Source organism: Dermacentor silvarum, chromosome 3 (assembly GCF_013339745.2).
Source record: "Dermacentor silvarum isolate Dsil-2018 chromosome 3, BIME_Dsil_1.4, whole genome shotgun sequence".
NCBI classification, from domain to species: domain Eukaryota; kingdom Metazoa; phylum Arthropoda; class Arachnida; order Ixodida; family Ixodidae; genus Dermacentor; species Dermacentor silvarum.
The window spans coordinates 68323127-68344675 of NC_051156.1; the positions used below are offsets into that span (position 1 = coordinate 68323127).

Below are 21549 nucleotides of genomic sequence, written 5' to 3' on the forward strand. Positions count from 1 at the left end.
TTCTGTGCTTACAACAGCTTCCGCAGGGTGGCTGTTGATGCACCATGTGCTCGGCATGCTCACTCATCATTCCCATCGTTGCAACATCTCCCTTGTGGCTGTGTGATAATTGGGCGATACTTCAAATGGCTGTAAAATGTAATGCCACGGTAGCTTCTTTTTTTCCCCCATACTCGCAATATTGTGCGAGCGTAAATTGCACATCACATTTTTAACCAATGATCACAGTGCTGGACATCGATGTCACGTCCATCACATGACATCACTGCATCGTGATGCTGCTATCGGTGCCACTCAACAAGCTTCCCCGGGGGCATTGCGAAGCCCCTTTATAGGTCAACTACGACAAAATTTCACTTTGGCTAAATTTGTTATGAGTAGTATTACCACTGAACCGATCTTGGCAAAGCCGCAGGGCTGGTAATTGCACCTAAGCATGCAATACGTACACCTGGCAGTGTTGCTATGACGCAAATCCGACCACACTGCGTCCAACATCTTTAAGCGTGCCATGAGCACCAGGCACTCGGGCTGGCTTGCATAGCCACACCTGGAGAGACCAGTCAGAGCACTGGGTAGCTTGAGCATCTCATGCGAGAAGAGGGCTCGCCGAAGCACTCCGTGGCAGCCGTGGTATCTAACCTACGAAGCAGCATGGCCTCTAAGATTACGGAGGTCATGCGTCACTTGCAGTAAGTGGTAATCGCGTTTCTTTTTCTTTCAGTTTCAGTTTCAAAAACTTATTTTTGCAAGTGTTTCACGACACTCTCGCTCGTATTTCAAAAGTAAAATGTTGCACGGAGGCCTCCTCTATATCTACGTTATCTTAAACTATAGGCTTTTTACACAGTGCAAAATTTCATTGCAGTTGGACTTTAAGGTGGCCACAATGCTCCCCCCTGTGTCTTCATTACACTAGTTGTAATTTTCACTGCATTAAAAGCAGTCTCAATCACTTGTCCCACAGGTAAGCATAAAATCCCACCTTGCGTAGCCAAGCCACATCACTTTGCAGGACTGTCTTAGGATGCTGACTGGTTTGGTGATCCCTAGAATTGCTTTCTCGTGGATAATGTAGCAACAGGAGAACACGTGAAAATACTTTAACCAACATAAACCTTTTATGCGCACAACCGTCAATGGGACAAGAACTAAGCTCATGCTTATACTGTTCACATGTTTCCGAATGCTTCTAAAGTCCACCACAAATGGCAAGCACCAAGTATTGGCCCTAATAATGTAACGTGCATGGCTGGCCAACTGCAAAGTGATGCATATTCACTATTTCTGCATGGGCCCTTCTCACACAGGCTGTAAAGGTGCATATGCAATGAGCACAAACTTCGTTTAGTCAAGACTTCAATATGACTGTAGTGAGAAATTAGAAGATTACGATAAAACATACATGCCCATCTATGGAAGCATTACATGAAAATAAAAAAATGTGTTAGATCGAAGCTGATGTAATATCTCTTCATGTGCCATAGGGCCCCCTCAATGCATACATGGTACCCTGCTACACTCTGGCTTGTCCTAAAACAATCCTTTCTCACAAATGGCAGGCAACTACATCATATACTGTTCATGCCGGAGCTGAACATGAAAGCTGCAGAAAACACGCAGCCACCTAGGTGGAAGCCTCTTGCGACATGGAAAAAGCCTTCACTTGTTTAATGCTGAAAAAGCATGATGTGCTTTTCACAGCTTCTCACAGAAAACACTCAGACCAAGATAGTTGTAACTGTGACACCAATGGCTGCTCATATTACATTCCTACAAATGTACTGGCAGCTCAAGAAAACATTGTTCAGTTGATCATAAATAATACAGAAGCTGTAGAAAAAGTGCTAGATTAAAGAATGGGCGCTCGTAGAGAAAAGAAAAGGAGGATGAGGTTCGAGACGGCCCTTGGTGTTCGAGTCAGTCTCTCACATTTTTATTAGAAGCTAAACAACTGTGCAGAGTTTGTACACTGATCACTAGCACAATGAAAGTTTATCATGAGTTGAATGTGGACTACACAGTTGTCACCTAACTAGTTTGCTTATGCATACAAGTTTCTTCCGAACAGCAAATCGCCCAGCCAGCTCTCTTGTGAGGTTGACAGTTTGCGTTGAACAACTTGTGTGCAGTGTGATTATGGCTGCCTTCAGCCTTTTCTGGAGCTAAAAGAGCATTCCATAATGGTATGGCTCACAATCAGCAATAGCAAAGAAGGTAGGTCTGTGTTAAGTAACCATGGGGTACGCACACAAACAAAGGCAGCAGTGGCAGGCGCTCGACATGTGACGGTCATAATTTTATGCCACAGGTAAAGTGGTTCGGAGATGGGGCACTGGCATATTTATCACAACAAATCAGCCTGTCTTAAGCCTACTGAGGCACTTCTGACCACTGCATACCACAGCTAGCTGCACATCCCACACACAGCCCTCTCTTATGGCTTTTGAAAGATGAGGTGTAGGCAGTCACTTTGGTGTGCCTCTAGTCTTCATCGCCTGGGATCTGGCATGCCAATGCTGGATGTGGTCCGCTCCAAGTAGGCCAGTGGGACCTGGCAGGCCTTGTGCTACACCACCCATTGGCATAGACTGCTGGCTCTGTGTAGGCATGCCTTGCTGTGTGCCGCCTCCTGGAGGTACTTGTGGCTGTGGCTGCGTCTGCTGCCCACTTGCATTCACTGTGTCATTCAGAAGGCTTTGCCAGTAGTGAATCTTCTCATTGTACTTCTGTAGCAACTGTTCCTTGCGGACCAGTTCATTTTTCAGCTCTGTGTTATCCTGCAGAAGCAGAGTCATTCATGCTTTAAGTAACTATTAATGCCTTCGCGCTGAGGAACAAAGCTTCTTCTTTCATTACTACCAGAAGCACAGTAAACAATACACACTGCCTTCAGTAAAGGAAACAAAACCTGCTCTGCAACACTTTTTGTATTTTGCATCACTAAAAAATGCAGTCGTGAACACCTCAGGCAAATACACTCAAATCACGATAATTCGACATCGAAGGGGCCCGAAAAGTTGTTCGAATTAAAAGAAGTTCGAATTAAAAGAAGGCCTTATTTTTGAAGTATTCATGCACGATGTACGAACGGTGCGAGTAGTGAAATGCGGCGCGCAAACACATCGCGATTGAGGGCCACGAAATTGCCCACGCTGGCCAATGCTCGCTTCCCGATAACGGCAGAAAATGAAATTTCAGGGAGCTGGCGGCTAGGCAACGGGCGCGTGCGGAGAGCATCGAAGTTGAGGGAGGAGAGCGGCAGAGAAGCGAATTTGGCCTTGGCAATGCCATCGTTTTGGTGGTAGTGGCTTTGGTGGCTCCCCTCGCCTTCCCTCTCAATTCCCTCGTAGCTCCCCCACCTTCTACTGTCTCCATGCGCACCTGCCGCCGTGCCAGCTTAGCCCGCTCCCTGACGTTTGGCCAGACTGGGCCTTTGCCGCTGCTTCCCTCTGCGCCGCAGCCGCTGCGTTGGTTGCGACGTTGAAACGTACACGCATGTTCCGGTGCGATGGTGAAACGGTGACCTTGCCGTTTGAGAGTGAAATTTCCGCCGTGTTATTATTTTTTTCGTGTTCTTTTTCTCCGTGCGGCGTTGAGGGGTCTCTCCTAAAATTTTGCTCTATGGCGGTGTCGGAGCAAGGCTGGTCGGAGGCGCCGCCGCGTGATTTGGTGCGCTGCTGAGAGCATTGTTGGTGCGCCGTATGTTCGAATTAACCTTTGCAAATGCTTTTGTGTTCGAATTACCGGGTGTTTTTGCCCATAGGTATACACATAACTTTGATGGGACCACAGTGTCAGTTCGAATAAATCGGAAGTTCGAATTAAGCGTGTTCGAATTAACGAGATTAGACTGTATATTATTGGCCTGCACACAGTAGGGAACCTGATATGACAACATAAAATCCATGATGACACTGCAAACTGATGCGGGAATTTCAAGGCGTTGTTGCTGTCCATATTTTGTTCTTGTGTCTTTTCTCGTTTACCAAGCCTCTTCTCACAATAAGAGTGGCTTTACTAGAATTATAAAAGGGTAATTTACTAATACAACCCAAATAATTTTTCTCTTTAGTGCCTTTTTTTAACATGTACAATCTGTCATGAGTCACTTGGGGCAATCATACAATGAGGCAAACAATATAGATATATGGAAAAATTTCAATAACACTCTCAGCTACGTGAGTTTATATGGCTGCGTACATAGGATAAGAATGTAATCACATGATGATGTGCTGGCTTTTCCTTCAATGTTGTTGACATCTTGTCGCACTTTTATCCAAAGAGTACCCACCCTGAAGAAAACAGCATGTGGAGTCTCTTGCTGGGCACTGTGCAACTCATGGCACACCAAGAGAGCAGGACATGCAGTGTGTGGGCCATTAGTGACCCATACATCAAACCTGGCTGCTTTACTACATTGCCTACGTCACAGACTGGAGGTGCAGAGTAGCAGATAGCACTGCTCTCACAGTTTAGAAGAGGTGCGTAACATGCCCAAAATAGTTGCTCCCAGAGGCAAAACACAAACTTCAAAAGTCAAAACAAAGCGTCAATGTCTTCGTGTGAATAAGAGACTCACTTTCAGAGCAATCACGTTCTAATAAATAAAAGTTGCAACACATACAGTGCCATCCACTTATTCACAAAAACTGAAAATTGGATTGCTACAACTGATTATTATTATATCTGAGCATAAAGCTACCACTCAGAACTGAGGAACATTTCAGCATTCCTATGATGTAAACACAGCACTTTTTCTTGTCATAAAAGGTTGCAGCGCTTTGCACAAACCTTACTACAGAGTAGAAGCTGCTCCATGGTGTAAATTGAAGCATTAATAAAACCTTAATTTTAGCTCTTAAAGGGGTTTGGAACCACCTCCTGGGCTTGGTGAAAAAAGAAGAAAAAAAAAAAAAGAACAGTCCGTGGATAGGATACTCGGCTGTGAACATCTTAACTAAGTTTTACAGTCATGCGTGGCGCGTGGAGCTCGCAAGCGGAGCGCAAAGTCACCTTTCTCTCAAATGCTGTCTTTTCAACAGAAGCCTGCTCCTCACCCTTTTCTGGATGCTTTATTTTGTAATATCACAGATTCCCATACGTGGCTGCTATTGGCCAAGAAGAGTGTTTGGATCAGTGCACTTCTTCCTACTGTTACTGTGTAAATTTATTAACAAAGTTTAATAAACAGGCTGAAGTAAGCGAGAACCTGCTTTCGAATTTCCATAATAATTATGCACTTCCAGAAGAAGCAGACTATCATCCGCTGCGCATGCTCGGCCGCGGCCGTCTGCGTAGGAATTACACTTTGACCACCCTGCTTATCAGTGCTGTAGCTGTCAGGTCTCGCTAATTTCAACTAGTTTTGAACAGTCAACTAGCCTAAAACCACACGTAACTTAAGATCAGACCACACGTGCGCTTGACAGTATGCGTTCACTCCTGGCCGCTCCTGGTTAGATGCCTTAGCAGACTTCGCTTCGTATTAAGCTATTGATGGCGCTTCAAAACGCGCAAGTTTGATGTGGCTACTATCAGTCGGTCAAGCTGGTGCAGGACAAAGCCAGTCCGCACCTTGCAGCACGACCAGACTGGAGCATATGAGCCTGAGCAGGCACTCAAGCCCTGTCGTGCACAAAGCAACCACCACGCATACACACTGCAGTTGCATGTAGCTGCGGTCTGCTACGTAGCACAGATGCCATGACAAGTCCGCCGGCTGAGCGCACTGCGGCTCGCTGTGGACAACCGCATTCGGCGTGTTGTAGGCACCAAATTCGGTAATAATGGCGTCTGCATGAACATCCAAAATCAAATTTGAACTGCACACCACGGTGCCGTTCAGTAGGCGGAGCATTGCTGGCATGCCCCGCTCAACTGTAGCCTTTACAGTGCAAGTCATTGAAGAAGGAACGGAAGCACCACCAACACTATGTTTGATTGCCTATAACTCCGCTTCTGCTGAACACATTGAAGTACTTTTTGCGGCAAAGTATTTCAGAAATAGTCTAATTTAACTTCAAATCCATTTCTAGACTTTGTAAGGCATATGTAAAATGCTGAAATCTTGTTTTGGTTTTATAGACGGAGCACTTTGATGAAAACATGCATTGCATGCAGTTGCATCATGTAGGTTGACCACAGTCATTTGGACAACACGTCATCAAACACCAAATCATAGAGAGCACTTAGATCATTTGAACTTCAATCCAATATGGAATCATTTGGCAAGCAAAACATCCGTTTTTCCATCTTTATCCATCAGGAATTCACCCAAAATAGGGCTGTTTAAAAAACAGGATTTGATCACTGTACTCGACATGTGATTAAAATTTCATGATTACATGTGCATCATTTCTGCATAGTGCTAATGCAAAATTTAATACTGTTATGTCGTTATCATCAGTTGCAAGGTTTCATATGGTAGCATTATAAAGATACTGCACTGAATTATGCATGAGCGTAGAGCTTTTTACTAAAGTTACTAAAGGAAAATCTGGTGCTGCAGTCATTGAACAACCATCCGAATGATAGGCAGTGCATGGCTGTTTCTGTAATTTGATATGGCTTCATTAAGGAAGCAAACCTGTGCTTTATTTTATTCCTTGCAATTCAGGCTCACAACTCTTTGCACACAACTCTTCTTTCTTTGTTTATTTGTGTACTGCCCATTATTCCCACACTGGATGAGGCATTGCACTGACAGCATCTGCAGACACTACAGCAGATATTCTTCTAGTTATTTTGGTATGAATCTCCATGCCTTCAAGTAACGATTACATTTACACTGCTGTACGCAAGGCTTACTAAACATCCGCCTTTTTCATGCCAATTCTTTTCTGATAACTATACACTACTCTTCCAATTCACACATTTACACAAAGCACAACACAGTGAAAGTAATAACTAAACACAGGAAAATACTTCAGGCAGGAGGCTACAAAATGCAATGGTTGTTTACTGGAAAAGGGCTTACCTCCATGACCATTTGCTCGGACTTCTGAGCCGACAGTACCAGCCTTTTCTGAAGGAAGAAACTCTCCATCTGTTTAGCTACATCCAGGAACCGCTGTACAGTCTGCTCCACTCCTAAAAGCAATAAACCAAGCAAGGGCAACATCGGTTTTACTTGAGTGGATCACTACACAAATGAAGCATAAGCAATGTGCTGTAAATATTTTTCACCACAATGATTTTGAACGGTTTAGAAGGGTATACCCATTTCCAATCTATGCACACGTAAGGGCCGCTAACTTTACCAGTGATGTGATTGGTGTCAGGCACTTCGAACCACCTGTAGGAGCAGTTAAAAGCTCACATTGAAGTGACATGTAAAAATTTCGAAACCGTTAACAGGCATGCATTTTTCCATATTTAGGAGCGCACACTGCAATGTCGAACCCACTTATTACAATACAGTTAAACCTGCTTATAACGAACCTCCATATAACGAATTCCTGGATATAAGTTTTCTATTCCCCGCCACTACTCCATAGAAGCACATGTATTTGAGACCTCTACATAACGAAGTGGCAGTGGGAGATCCCCTCCAAATAACGAATTTTCCCCACCAACAACCTAGAGATTTCGCCCCAAAGTTTGTTATTTTTGCGCGAATAGCAACCGCAAGCACCTTCTCCACCGCGACGGCGTCGCGCTTGGTGCGCTCGAATTCAAGGCGACTGCGAGACGAGAGCACGTGTGCGTACGTGCATGCGAGCGTGCGCGAGGCGGGCCTGCATCCCTCGACCCCGTGATCTTGCCGCCGTGGGCGTGACCCTTCCCCCTCCCTTCATTCAAACCTGATCCCGCTGCTTGCTGCAGCTGGCCTAGCCCCCACCAAGCCGGTACTCTCTATTTCCAATTGATGTTGCCGAAGGAAAAAAAAATAATGTTTTTTTTTTCAACGCGCTGGCAGCACCACTCTTTGGTTACTGCGCAAGTCTCTGTGCTTCACTTCACTAACCTGACACTAGGTGACACTATACGACGATATGATGCCGTCAGTGTCGCTCGCTCTTCGTTTCCGACACCTCACGCTTGTGCGAAACAACACGCGTCCACGCATCCAGTACCTGGTGTGACATTCCAAGGATGAGTGCTTCGACAAAAACGGTAACCAGGTGAGCGTTACAATGGAGGGCGCGTTAGAATTGAGTAAATACGGTAAGCGTTTCTGTTTCGAATTTTCGTGCCGAACCTGCACATAACGAAATCCTTTTTATAACAAAGTTTTTCGGAAATTTGTCGATTTCATTATATCCATGTTTAACTGTATCAGTTTTAACAATATATTGGATATAAGAATGAGTATAGCCGCGACACACTGTGGCCATTTGTGAGTGCCTTATGGTAAAATAAACCACTTACTATAATATTTACATGCTGCGCCATTGGTTACAATTAAATCTGGCTACTGGGTGTCTACGCCGAAAAGAAAAACGATGCGAAATCCTTGAAAAAATAGTCCTATTAGTAAATTGCCCTTCTATATTGTGATTTTGTGGTTTGTGCCGGTACGCCGGAAAAGAAAAATATGCAGATCCGGCGTACTGTAGTAATTGAAGTTAGCAAAGCACTTTGCATCGACCCTGTGGCTGTGCACCTCGACCAGCCCTTCGACTCTTTCGGTGACGTCGAGCAGGTGCTCATCGTGGAGTTCGGACATGCCGAGGGTCAGAAAGAACATGGGCTTGCCTAGCTGCTCGATCATAGCGAACACGTTCTCCTTCCTCTGCAGCCAAGTAGTACCCCAGTAGTACGCCATCCTCGAGCTGCTCGAACTAAACCTCTGAGGAACGCAATGTCCAAGTAGACACACTTCTAGACGAAGGCTGCGGTCTTCCAAGAGCTTCTTTGCGAGCGTGAGGAGCTGCTTGGCGTGCACGGAGTGGAAACTTGCTTTTGAATCGCTGTTTGTGCAGAGGCAACCAGCATCCATCCCGTGCTCCGCAGCCGATATACCCGGATTTTCTTACGCACGTCATCTGGCTCAGCGCATGTAGTGCGTGAGAATCAGAGGCAAGAGTCGGGTGACGGAGCACAAACGACGATGGTGCCGCGACCACACAGGCAACGCGAGCATGGGCATATACCCAGCAGCTCAAGTTGGTAGGCACCGCCAGCCCCGCTGGCATAGAAGGCTAGATAGGCAGCTAGATAGATGGACACACTCAAGGTGCCTGAAGTTTGCTGAATGCTTCACATTAAAGAAAAACACAAGCGTCCCCACCCACCCGTATACCGCGCATGCAGCACAGCCGGCCTTCACCACATCACCAGCCTTACTACAACTGCTTCCTACAATGTTTCCAAGCTGCATTACTGTCTATAACAATTAAACCTGGCCACTGCGTTTCTGCCCTGGATTCAAAATCATTCAAAATTCAGTAGCGATTTAGCGGTAAATGCGAGAGATGCGTTAGCATTATGTCGCACCTTTGAGGTCCCGGATCCGTGATTTAAACAGTTTTCACCAAGTTGTTGTTCAGGCGCTCACTTGACACATGTCCTCTTCGAGGAGCAAAGGACACCGTCAGTTGCACCATATATGTATGTGTGTGTGTGTATATGTGTCAGCACACACACTCTTCTAAGCTCTCCCATCATCTCTCTATCTCTACCACATGACCGCCTTCCCACACTTCAGATACATACTACACTCAGTACTCCTTTAAGGCAACATTGTCCTTTGTTCAGCATTTAGTCACTGGCTATCAAAGGCACTGCACAGAACCACAAAGCTCAAGACGCCACTCCCATGTCTGCAGTGGCACATAAATAGTGCCTCTTCTTTAGGTCCAGAGCACACGCCTCTTTACTGTCACGGCCGCACAAAATGGCCGGACACTTTTTAAGAGACTAAACAATGAAGTGTGAGCACTTGCAATTTATTTTCTGAAAGATGCAAGAACACCCTCTTGGTACAGGATGTAGCAGGTTTAACCTTTTGGACCAGTTTGGCGAAATTGGTGCAGCAATTGCGTCACTGCCAGACCCGCAAAAAATCATTAGGTTAGAGCAAAATATACCCAAGCCATCAGCATTTGTACCAAGCTTTTTTTTTCTTCTTCTTTTTCAATGTATACTCTTATACAGCAGCACTCCAAATGCAGAGAACTGTGGTGCCTAAATTATAACCAGCACCTTGTCTTCTAATTCTAATGACACTTTTGAAGAAACACAATATCTGAAGCATATGGGGCATCAATGCAGCTTTTAAGTTGTTATTCACCCCCCCTCCCCCCCCCTAGCACTTCTGAGACAGCAAATATAACCTTTAGAGACGTCTTAAGAATGCTACGTGAAATTTACAAGCACCATCACTGTGAATTAAGAATATGGATGAATTGGCATACCTGTCTTTACTTCTTCCGAGTCACGAACATAGAAGTAATCTGGATTTGTGACTGCAGCCAGACATGCCTAAAAGAAATGCATGTGAAAAATTGAGCTTCTTCAATAATAACAATCATAATCTTATTAGAAAAAGTTTGTGCACACATGCATTTGGCTTGTCTGCCAAAGCCTTGTAAAAACTTGTATAGCAAGAACCTGGCAGTTGAGAAAAAGCTACCTGAACACACATTACAGTCAAGCATATATCTGCACGCAAAATGAACACCAAAGAACATTACGAAAATTTGCAGCTACAGGTACATCAAGCTACAATACTAGAAAATTAAGAAGCATTTGTAATACACCAATCAATAAAATACAATTGTTGGATCAACATAAATGTCTGAAAATCATATCACAAGCTAAAACATGGAGGAAATGCAAAAGAATAATACAAATATATGATATTATAACAACAGTCACAGTTGATAAAGAAGGCCCATATGCATACAGAAACTCAGGTCACAACGTTTCTATTAAGGCCTCCTTCAAACCCAACTTTCCTGCTTCAGTATTGAAGTGGGGAGGATGTAAACAAATGAGGAACATAATATTCAGTATAAACATGGGTCGCTGAAAATAAACTTTTGTTAGTAGTTAGCACTTGTCCGTCGTCTCATCACTTTTTTTTCCTGTCCGTCTATGATTTTCTGCGCTATGATTTGTCCTCATGTCGAACCAACCAGCCCAAAACAGCAACAATTCTGAATGCAATGCATTCTTTGCCCTTTTCTATAATTTGTCAAAGGAACTATGCATCTATGATGTTAACTGGCCCTGAACGAGTTCACAAAAATTGTTGTCGCCACACTATTAGGTCACACTGGCAGAAAGAAATGTTCGTTACGCTTATTAACTCCTTGTGGAACCTTCCAAAAATAGTATTGCGTGTAGTTGTGTGAACTGATGTACATGCATAACGTAGAATGTAAAATGCAACTACGTTGTGTGTAATTTAACACTGTCTATAAGCAACTAGATGAACTTGAAAAATAGTCTCAGTCTGGAATTTTACTAAGCCCAAAACAAGTTTTCCTAGTTTATGTTATACTTGTCTGTTATAGTACTTGCATGTTATACTATGTTTATTAATATTTAAAGTCCTTTATTTATAAAGGAAGGAGGCACGAGGCCTCTGAAGACAATGAAGGGGCATTGTCAGAGAGCGCTTTGTTTCAGGATGACGTTTTAAGGTACAAGTCAGTTGGCAAGTGGTTTCTTGTGCTGAGGACAAACCTGGTCAGAAGAGATGTTAATCAGGTCCCCTACACCTCTCTAAGCAAGCCACTTCAGCTCCTATATTTATGGCAATTAAAAGCTGTGTTGCAGAAGCCATGCATGATATGCAGCAATAATCAACACTATACCTAAAGGTGTACATAGACAAATAGTGCTGACACATTCCCAGTTGTTTTTTCATGGCTGCTATGTTGCGTTTGCAACGTCCTAACGCAGAGCCCATAGAATCGAATGTATCATGTTCTCACTTGATAAGCTTTTGCTTCGTAATGGTTTCCATAACTCATGCTGCATTTGCTATGAACTGCTGATGTACATGTAAGGGTGTAAAAAAAATAAGCAGTTTACTACGCAAACATGGTGTATAACCAGCAGCATCGCCCATTACAGCAAGAAGCCAACCATCCATGGCATGACATCATCCCCTTTTCCAGCTAGTTGTCGTCACAGCCCTTGCGTGAAAAAGCCAAAGGCATGTGATTACTTTTCACAAAAATGGTGATAGTGGCTTCACAACAATGGCAATCCATATGCATGTTATTGCTGTCGCTGTGTGTGCCAAGCAGCTGTAAAGGCATGGCAGAAAGAAGGAACACGTATAGATGACACTATAGAGACACAGAGCACCATCTATGTGTATTTATTTGCCCGCGCCTTGTTTGCCCTAATGTTTACAACAGCATGGATTATCAACTTGTACACACTCATGTCATGCTCTTGGAACCAAATCAGACATGCTGAAGCAAACTCAGCTCTCTCAACACTAGCTTCCAGAAAAAGGTGCTTTTTATTCATGAAAAATTAAAGAAACTCCAGTGAAGATTGAAGACATTCTGCCAACGTATGAGACCTATTAAAAAGAGGCAGTGCTTGAAGCACTGGACAGATGACACCTCAAGCTTTCAAGTCCAAGTGTGAGGTGTCAGACCACAATAAAGTTAATAACTGCACTATGTTCACCGATTTTGGTGGTTTCCTGGCTTAGGCTTTCCCAGGTCTTACATTTTCTTTTTCTTCACGATACCATTAATAAGTATACTTCCACAGGTATTTCAAAGAAGCTAAATAAACGTTGCTGGCATTTTCTTCGTGTTTGTTGCAGCCACTTTTGGAAACCTTTACAACTATCGATAATTGTGCTCCGCGGCGTCTGCATACGAGGGCAGCAGTTTTTTAGCACCACACCTGAACGAATACGTGGGCGCTTTTTGTTGCCTGAGGCACTGAGAGAATAGCGACGTTTTTCCCTGCGTGCTTTTCACAGAAAGAACTTGCACGTGTTTAGTCAATCTGAAGATGATTTTAGCGCCGAGGAGGAATATATTCTGCCTTCAGATGACCAGCAAACATCCTTGGGACGAGAGCACCGAAGAAGAAAGTGAAAATTAGAGGACACAAGAGCAAACGCTTCTAGCGGCAATCACCCACAATGTGATGCTGGCTGGAAACTGTACGCTGTGCAACAGACTTGGCAAAAAAGAAAACTTGCTGAAATAAATCATTTACTAGGAATTTCTTGAATGATCTTTCTGACCAAAAAGGCGTATGCGTGAAATAGTACCCATGTAGCCACAAGTTGAGTTCATGCACAATAGCAGATGCAAGGATTGGGCACTGGGGACATACAGCCGTATTTGCTCACTGCATTTGGAAAGAGCTTGTTGCCAGCAAACCCTTGGGTTGGTTGACTCATTTCCGAGCTGTTGCTTTGCAGACGATGCAATTTTCCTATAGCTCGCTCCTCTCCCACATTCAGGAGCAATACTGACTCCCTGCTGCAAAGACAACTGGAGTACTTTCTTACACATTTTCATAGGTCTCCAAGGCCACCCTGCCTTATATAAAGGCACCTCTACTATACTACTACCAACAGTAGCTGAGATACTAGTTTGAAGAAAACCACCAGCCTCGCTTGATGACAGTGATGAGAAACTGAGAATGACCACAATGCAAACAGACAGCAATGACACAGTGTGGAACATGCATAGCTAGCTTGTGTGCTGGCAAGAATCTGCAAAGTGTGCAACAATCACCAAGGTAAGCAATGTTATCTGTGCACATCAAACGTGGAAGACAATGCTACACCTCACTGTATCTTGCCCACCCCCCCCCCCATTCTGTCTTGTTTATACGAGAGATTATGACCCAACTTACTTGACTCTATCCTAAATTCCATGCCTATCATGTGTATGGTGCAGCGATTGAAACGCGATACTCAGAGCGCACTGCTGACGGCGCTGATGACACCTAGCTCATGCATCATCGCCCAAAGTGAAAGTGAGTGCCTTTATGATGCATTATGACTGCATTTAGGCCCCCCAGCTATCATCTAGTGCTCACCAGTGGCACAAAAAGTGCCAGTTGCCATGCACTCCAAGTATCGTGTTTCAATTGCTGAGCAATGTACATCACGAAAACCAGAGGCAACAACAGACAAGCCTGGTGCAAGCCTTTCTGAATATCGACTGTCTCGCCATTAGTTAGCCCTTCCCATACTATCCATACTTTATATTATTTCCACATTTCATCTAGGAGCATAACGTTATCTTTCCCCAAACGTTTACCCCAAAGAACCTTTCAAAACTTTCAGTGCTTACACTGTAACATGCACCGTTAATATCCAATAATGTGAAGTATGAATGTACGTCTGTTCTTTCCACTGGTTATATATATGGACTGTGCAATTATGAATATCATTTATGAGCCAACCTTTGCTAAAACCTTTCTGTTGTTCTCCCAATCACTCATTCTGTTCTGCCCATGCTTGAATCTTCCATTTCATGGCCTGCATTGTCTAGATGATTCAATTGGTCTGTAGGACTTCACATCAGTTCTATCTTGTTTTACTGAGTAAGTTCACTGAATCGAATTCTGGGGTTTTACGTGCCAAAACCCGTAAATTCACTGTACTTCGTTGCCAGGTGTCTGGGCTTATTTACAGCTTTTTTAGACTCAGTTCGTTAATTAACCTGACATGTATAACATCCAGTCAGATTGCTATGCATTTTTGTTTCTTTCCAGTGCAGCTTAATTGCCCTGCCGTTCAGGTTGTTCAGAATTCCTTGCATTGGTGACGACTCAGCCTCACTTCGCTGCCTCTCAGGGGTCGCTCTTTCACCGCTCTTGAATGACTCGATCAGCTATATTTCTTATGATGTAATCTAGTGCATGTTCTCCCCCTAAATTGTCTCTGCCGCTCACCGCTCTTGAACGACTCGATCAGCTATATATATATATATATATATATATATATATATATATATATATATATGTAATCTGGTGCGTGTTCGCCCTCTAAATTGTTTCTGTCTTCATCTTAAATGCAAGCCTGAACCTTCTTGTTTCCTCCCCAGAGCGGACAAATGCATTCAACATTGCCTAACGATAACTCAAACCTGTCACCAAGGGTTTGAGCAGTGAATTAACGCAAACTCCATGAGAGTGATTTTGTGCACGACGGCGACGAGCGAACAGATCGCTCGTTCTTCTCGCTCGATCGCTCGGTTCTGGAAATCTAAAATTCGACGCTCGTCGCACGGTAGTGCTATGAGCGACTGGCCAATAGCGCGAAGTACTGTACTACATCAGGCAAGTACTACCGACTGTCGCACGGAACGAGCAAACGACAATGTGATACGTGCAGGGATAAGAACCTACGCTACAAGACTCTTCAGGAATAGTTTATGCTGCTCCTTACAGTAAAACACATCAACTTATATTAATGTCACGCCAGTTTCGGCGCGTATTTGCTGCCCTCATACCGGCAACACCAGGGAGACGTCGCTAGCGTGGGGTACGACTTGTAGGCGACGAGCGAACGCGACAGCCGTCTCAATCGCGTCTCTTGTCACCGTCGCGCGCAAGATCGCGTGCATGGGGTTTATACTTCACTTTATGAAAACCGCACCTGAAAAGAGCTCTCGAAATCATCCACGATGTGGTTGGACGAAGCCATCTCTGGACTGGCGCCGGCTCCTCACGAACACCTGTGGCAGAATACAAAATGACGAACAATGAAAGTGTCATTATTTAACATTGCATATCGGAGCCATCCATGCATCACCTTCTAATAATAGGCTGAAGTGTGAAATATATGTTGAATGATAGCGCTTTTGACCTTCCACAAAAAGCTTCCAAAAAAAAAAAAAAAAAAGTTGTTCCGACACCGGGAATCGAACCCGGGCCTCCTGGGTGAGAGCCAGGTATCCTAACCACTAGACCATGCCGGAAGACAGAAGTTACCACCACTTGAAGCGTAGTCAATGGCGTAGTGCAACCAAATGCAACAATTATTTTGTTGCATTGGTGTGCCAATGCGTAGTAAAGGAGGCATTGGGTGTGCATTAAGTTTGCTGGAAGCTGTAGGAGAAATATTCAATTAAGTTGTTCGTCCTCACAACGGCTACAGCTGATCGTTGTGATGAAACATGGAGACAGAAATTTTGCGTACATCCTGCGACTCCTCATGTGCTGTGCTGCACTAAAAATAGCCCTAATATTACACTAGCGCGTGATTTGCAAAGTGTATTCACTTGCGATCTAGAACAGACGCACGTTCCGCAGCCTCAAAGCATATTTCTGCGCTGCCAGGCGCTGCCTAGAACATGGAGGTCACTCTACTTATCATTAGAGTGTACTAGTACACTCTACTTATCATGTACTGTTGCACAGAAAATCGTAGAGATGTGTTGTACCAGAGAATGAGACAACGCTCTCCAAAGACACTACGGTGCATTCTGAATATGTTGCGAAGTATTGTTGCGAATACCGAATAAGAGCCCGAACGTAGTATGCGAACTCAGCGGCGGATTCAAAACGCGCGAATGACGCGGCTAGTTCCAGCGCATTCGAAACTCAGCCCGGCAACTATGATCCTAACAACAAAACCAAAACGCGCACAAACGTCGCAATGGCGGGTACCCAAGGCGGTACGGTTCAGTTTTCGGTACGTATTTATTTCACGTTTTGCTTCTCCTCCGTAACGAAGTCGCCTGTTTTTATTACTCGGAACGTAACTACTAAAAACCAACTCATTAGCCCCGCTGGAACTGATGCTGTACCTTGCGAGCTTGGATTTTTTTTAGCAATCACGTGTGGTCCGCAAAGACAACCGCCGCGCCGACGTTTTGACAAGTTCCTTCTTGCGGCCTGATAGACGTGTTAATTGCGTCGCGGGCGGGCGCACGTTGCGCACAACACGCAAAAGTGATACTGTCTGATCAGACGCACATCATGGGCTATTCAAACCTGCCGCTGGCTGCCGTAAAAGGAGGCTACCTGCGGATGTAGCTCCGAGCCGCACATTCATTGGCCGTCACCTCCCTCTGACGGGGTTTCCGGCCCTGCTCTCGGCGGGCTGCAAACTGTTTTTTGGTGTTCCGCCTACGTTACCGTTATGTTTTGCTGATATCCACGCTCGCGTGCCCAAAGGGTAAACTACTCACCATGGTGTGGAGGAACGCCTTGAACATCTTCTCTATGAACAACCCTCCGTCTCCCTTGTTGAACCAGCAGCAGGTTTGTTCTACGCTCAGCATTCGTTTCGCGTAAAAATTGTATTTGGGTGGAGCCTAGGGGGAAGTAGCTGTGCTCGTGTGGGCTCTTTTCGCGTGCACCCATGAAATGTCACACGAACGTTGGCTCTAATGCACAGCTACACTATTCATTGGCCCTCCGCTAGCCACGAATTTGAGGCGGTTTGCGCAGTCATGCCTCGCGAGCATTGCTGGAATGTCTCGTCTTGCCCGCGCCTGCTGGTTCGAAATTTTGGGAAGCCAGCAGCACGTGTTATGAGTGCACGCGGACCCGACGTGCCAGTTTCGTTCCGCGCCCCAGCGTTTAGAGGGGTTTGTATGACAACGCGTCTTCTTTTCTGAAAGGTGTGTTGACGCAGACTCAGTAGTTGACGTAGTTTCGGGCTTGGGCGAGCGCAGCCAAGTTTCGTTTGAGCGCGCGTCTGTTTTTTTTTTTTTTTTGTGTATCTGTGTTGTTGGCCAACTAGCTTTGTTGCCCAATGAGGACATCATCTTTGAATGTCGTTTCAGCTGCATTGGCAGATTATGCGAGTTTGTTCTGCTTCATGAAGTCAACTTGTCATGATGTTACCGAATGGAAGCGTTATTGTTGGTTGGTGGTATGTGGCTGATTGTCGTAGAAATTGCGACTCCGAGAAATCGGCACTGCCTACAATGCAATCCACTGGAACGTTCCCCAGTGCGTTATCTTCATTTTCTAGATCTGTCAAACGACCTACAATGCTTACACACGCAGTTAGCGGTCTTGAAGCTCATGTTATTGTCAGCGATGGAATTATTTACAATGCCCATGCAGTACCTAGAGCTATGTGTGCTTTGGTGACGCTCAGGTTAGGCCATATTTTGTATCAGATCATTTCATTTTCAATTTTTACCTTATCATCGCCACATTGAGGGACGAATGCTGGAAATAATGATGGCGTCAAAGCCTTTGATGAAAGGGGAATGCAATAGAAAATGACAAAAATTGTTATAAGATACGGACACCGGCAGTTAAAATTGAACCCCCCGTTTTACTGTCTCATAACCCAGTCCAGCTAATTGAATTGTTTGTTTCAGTACCTTCAATGCTTGAAAATGTTATAGGTGTTAGTGGTAGAGTTCATTGCTGATACTTTTAGCAGATGCTGTTTCTAACATGTCATTTAGCAGCTTGGCTTTGTTTTCAGTGCTAGCATCTAAAAACATGTCTTGTTCTAAATAATGTAGTTTTGTAATTGCAGTTGGCACCCAACTAGCATTATTACCTTTTTGTTGTTCAGAGCATGAGCCCTTTGCAGTTGAGGTTACTCTTTCAATATTTAAGAAGTGTATTTCGTTTCCAGTATTCAACACCATTTCCAACTCATTTGAACTTCGGTTTGGGTCAATTACTGCTTCACGAATATTTTCCAAGGAGACTGCAGCGGAGGCTTTGCGGAGGCTTTGCAAAAGCAATGCATCTTTTTTCTTTTCTCCCACTCATATGTGCATAATTGGTTTGTAGCAACCCTATTGTAGCCGAAGATTTCGAAGCAGTCGCGAATAAAACCTTTAATCCATGTGACGTGCTTGCATTGGGAATTGACACTGACTTTAGACAACTGTGCTAACCACAAGAACGCAGGCTTGATTTCCAGCCACACTGGCCACATTAAAATGGCATTGGAATTGAAAAATTCTTGTATACTGTGCTTTGGGTGCACGATAAAAAGCGTGGTCAGAACAAATCTAAGAGCCGTCACTATTAGCATCTCTTTGAGCTGTGGCACTTGGATGTTAAACTCCTCTGCTGTTTCGCTATTGTAGCCTACACAAACAAGCGTACTATATTTAGAAGTGGCATTGGAGTGGTAGCATAACAAACAAGAGGAGGGTTCACATGTGCTATCTCCCTTTTTAAGGGACACTAAAGAAATAAGTTCAAATGTATTAGCAAATTACACTTTTGCAATGTCAAAAAAGCCGCTCTTACTGTTAGAGGAGGCCAGCCAAATTTCAATAACTTTTACTGCACCACTATGGCCCATATATAAGAAAATGCTTTGAAAATGGTGACATATCACTAGACTGGATTTGAGGCAAATGCCTTTTTTGTTCCTTGTGCTCCTATTGCCCCAGTTTGATATATGAGCATGAATTAGAAGTTAGGAAGAGCTTTTGTAGTGTTTTTATAGTGCCTATAAATGCCTATTTTCAATATTGGCACCTATATGAACAATATTTAGCCTCAAGTTTCGCTTTCGAGTGCAGTTAGAGACAGTTATCCATGTTACCGGGCAACATTGACTGTTCGGAACTCTATGGGGTTCAACCTAGTCCTTTAGTTCAACCAACTCCCGGAAAACAACTGCTAGCAGCAGTGAAATGGGACGTGCCGGCCAGCATACGCCGCCGCGCTGACATTGCGCGAGCGGTTGGCGAATGCGAAACTGCGGAGAGCCGTCAGGGGAAAGGAGAGTGAAGAGCAAAAGAAGAAAAATGTGATGTGCACGCAGCTTTTGTTTTGTTTGTAATTTACTTTTTAAGGTGTTCACCGCCGTCGGGCGTTCCTTCTCAGCGTACGAGATCATTCTCAGTGACAAGAGGCACAATTTTGAATCCAAAAATGTGGAGATGGTGGTAGTTGCGATTGTTTCCACAATCTTCACAGTGATTCTTAGACTACGTGCCGCGGGCTTTCCAAACAGATTTCTCCAAACATGTGCACTTCAAATGGGCGGAATTGTATTTTGCAGTGTTGGGACGTCTTGCCTGTACAATTCGGATAATGTCATTGTATATGAGAAAATTGCAAAGAGTTGTACCTAACAGTCCTCATGTAAGAACATGCTTATTTCTTAATAAATCGTAGTCTCTCTTGCATTTGTTATTTGTCTGTTTTTGTTGTGTCTTAATTTAATTGCATCAGGCAGACATAAAGTATCGTTTTTTTAATCAGTATTCCCAGCTTTCAAGTATTATTTTTCATGCTTGTTTCACTATATGCAACGCTCGAGTACAGTGGCCATTGAACATGAATATGAGCAGTGTGCTTGTTGAATTACGCCAAATCATCGTATTAGTCCAGCAGTTTTGTGGGACAATTGCACGGCTATGTTCAACTGTTGGCGCTTTGTGCCATCATAAACAATAACATTTCTTGTTTTTCTGTTCAGTAGATACAGGTCGCGCACGTCTTCATTTGAAATTATTTTCATTTATGTAAAAATTTATTGTGCCTATATTTACGACGTTGAAGGCCTAAAATGCTGCTTTGCCTGCTATTTCTTGGCGCCTAAAACGCGCTTTTTTAATGCTTAAAGATTCGGCCTCTACAGATCACTGATGTACCGGTGCTAAAGTTCTCCTGCAAAATTAATTAAATGGAAGTTTTGTCCTCATTTTTCCTTCTGGTAAACGTCTACTGCGAAAGTAATGAAATTATATTTTTGAGGGTAGAATTATTAGTCTAAACTGATTTAGGGATGAGTCGTTTGATGCAGGGAGTTGTGCAAAGTGCTCTTGGCAGCAGGTCTTATTGTTTTTAGTCAGTCATGTTTCTTTTTTCATGCCTAGTTTTATTGCTCTTTTCATTTGAGGAAAAAACTTTTTATTCGAAGAGTGTACACAGTCAGGTTTCATGGGAAGATGCGAGACACAGTTCATGAGAAAGTGCTAGCTCGAGTGCAGAGCAAGCATACAGAAAAGTAAGGTGGGAACACCAGCTGTACCCGAGTTACGTTTGTGGGTTTCATCAGTACACAGTTGTGTGGCAGAAGTGCACGGCGTAGTTAAAGGGACACTAAAGAGAAACAGGAAGTTCAGCTGGAATAAAAGAGGGACCTTCAGGAATGCATGCAGTTTTTGTTGGGTGCAAAAATATCAGTTATTAGCGGAGAAATTCGTAAACAAAGACCAAATATCTCTTCCTCAATTTCTCTCACCCCAGATTTGGCGCTGAAGCAGTGTCGTCACAGATTGCATTGCTCTCAGCGAATCAGAATGCGCCATGATACGTCACTGCTTGCGTAAACGGCCGAGGCGCTGGGCTGGATGCATCATGGCTGCATGCATGGTCGCTGCGTTTGCGTTCGCCGCGATGGATACCGTAGCTGCCGCTGAACCTTGCAACGAAGAGCTCGCCAGGAAAGCAGGACTGCATTTCAGCGATATTCAGTGAAACGGAGCGCGAAATGAACCTCTGTGCTCGAGCGGTAGGTGTTTCCGCGTGCGATGGCGGTGAGCCGCCGGCCGCGCCGGCGGAATGCAGAGCTTCGTTTTCGTCGATGGGAGGCGAAGCGTCCGGTCCGCCAGGCGACGGTGTTCCCGACAGAACAAGCGTAGAAAGTTGTGCACGTACTCGGTATGGTTATTTCGTGGCTTTATTTAATGGCATTCAGCACTCACCGAGCCG

At 44.3% G+C, this 21549-nt stretch overlaps 2 protein-coding genes and 1 non-coding gene across 4 annotated transcripts in view; 1 reads left to right on the forward strand and 2 right to left on the reverse strand.

The window, feature by feature from the left end:
- Positions 1-698: 698 nt before the first annotated feature.
- On the reverse strand, positions 699-16216 carry LOC119445485 (mediator of RNA polymerase II transcription subunit 28-like). Its single transcript, XM_037709767.2, is given in 6 exon segments — positions 699-2551; positions 2553-2780; positions 6980-7092; positions 10362-10428; positions 15548-15626; positions 16173-16216. Coding segments are annotated over 5 exon segments (516 nt in total). The 5' UTR covers positions 15596-15626; positions 16173-16216; the 3' UTR covers positions 699-2491.
- On the reverse strand, positions 15798-15869 carry Trnae-cuc (transfer RNA glutamic acid (anticodon CUC)). The gene has a single exon. It is a non-coding gene; the product is annotated as a tRNA-Glu (tRNA).
- Positions 16217-16525: 309 nt separating the features above from the next.
- The window catches only part of LOC119445484 (sphingomyelin phosphodiesterase 4-like), a 102476-nt gene continuing 97452 nt past the window's right edge, over positions 16526-21549 (forward strand). The window contains exon 1 of one of the 2 annotated variants that reach the window (XM_037709766.2): positions 16526-16585. In XM_037709766.2, coding sequence (XP_037565694.1) covers positions 16550-16585 — 36 coding nt within the window. In that variant the 5' untranslated portion in view covers positions 16526-16549. Of the gene's footprint in view, positions 16586-16864; positions 17158-21549 lie in introns of those variants that run through there. The other variant, XM_037709765.2, reaches the window with a different exon arrangement.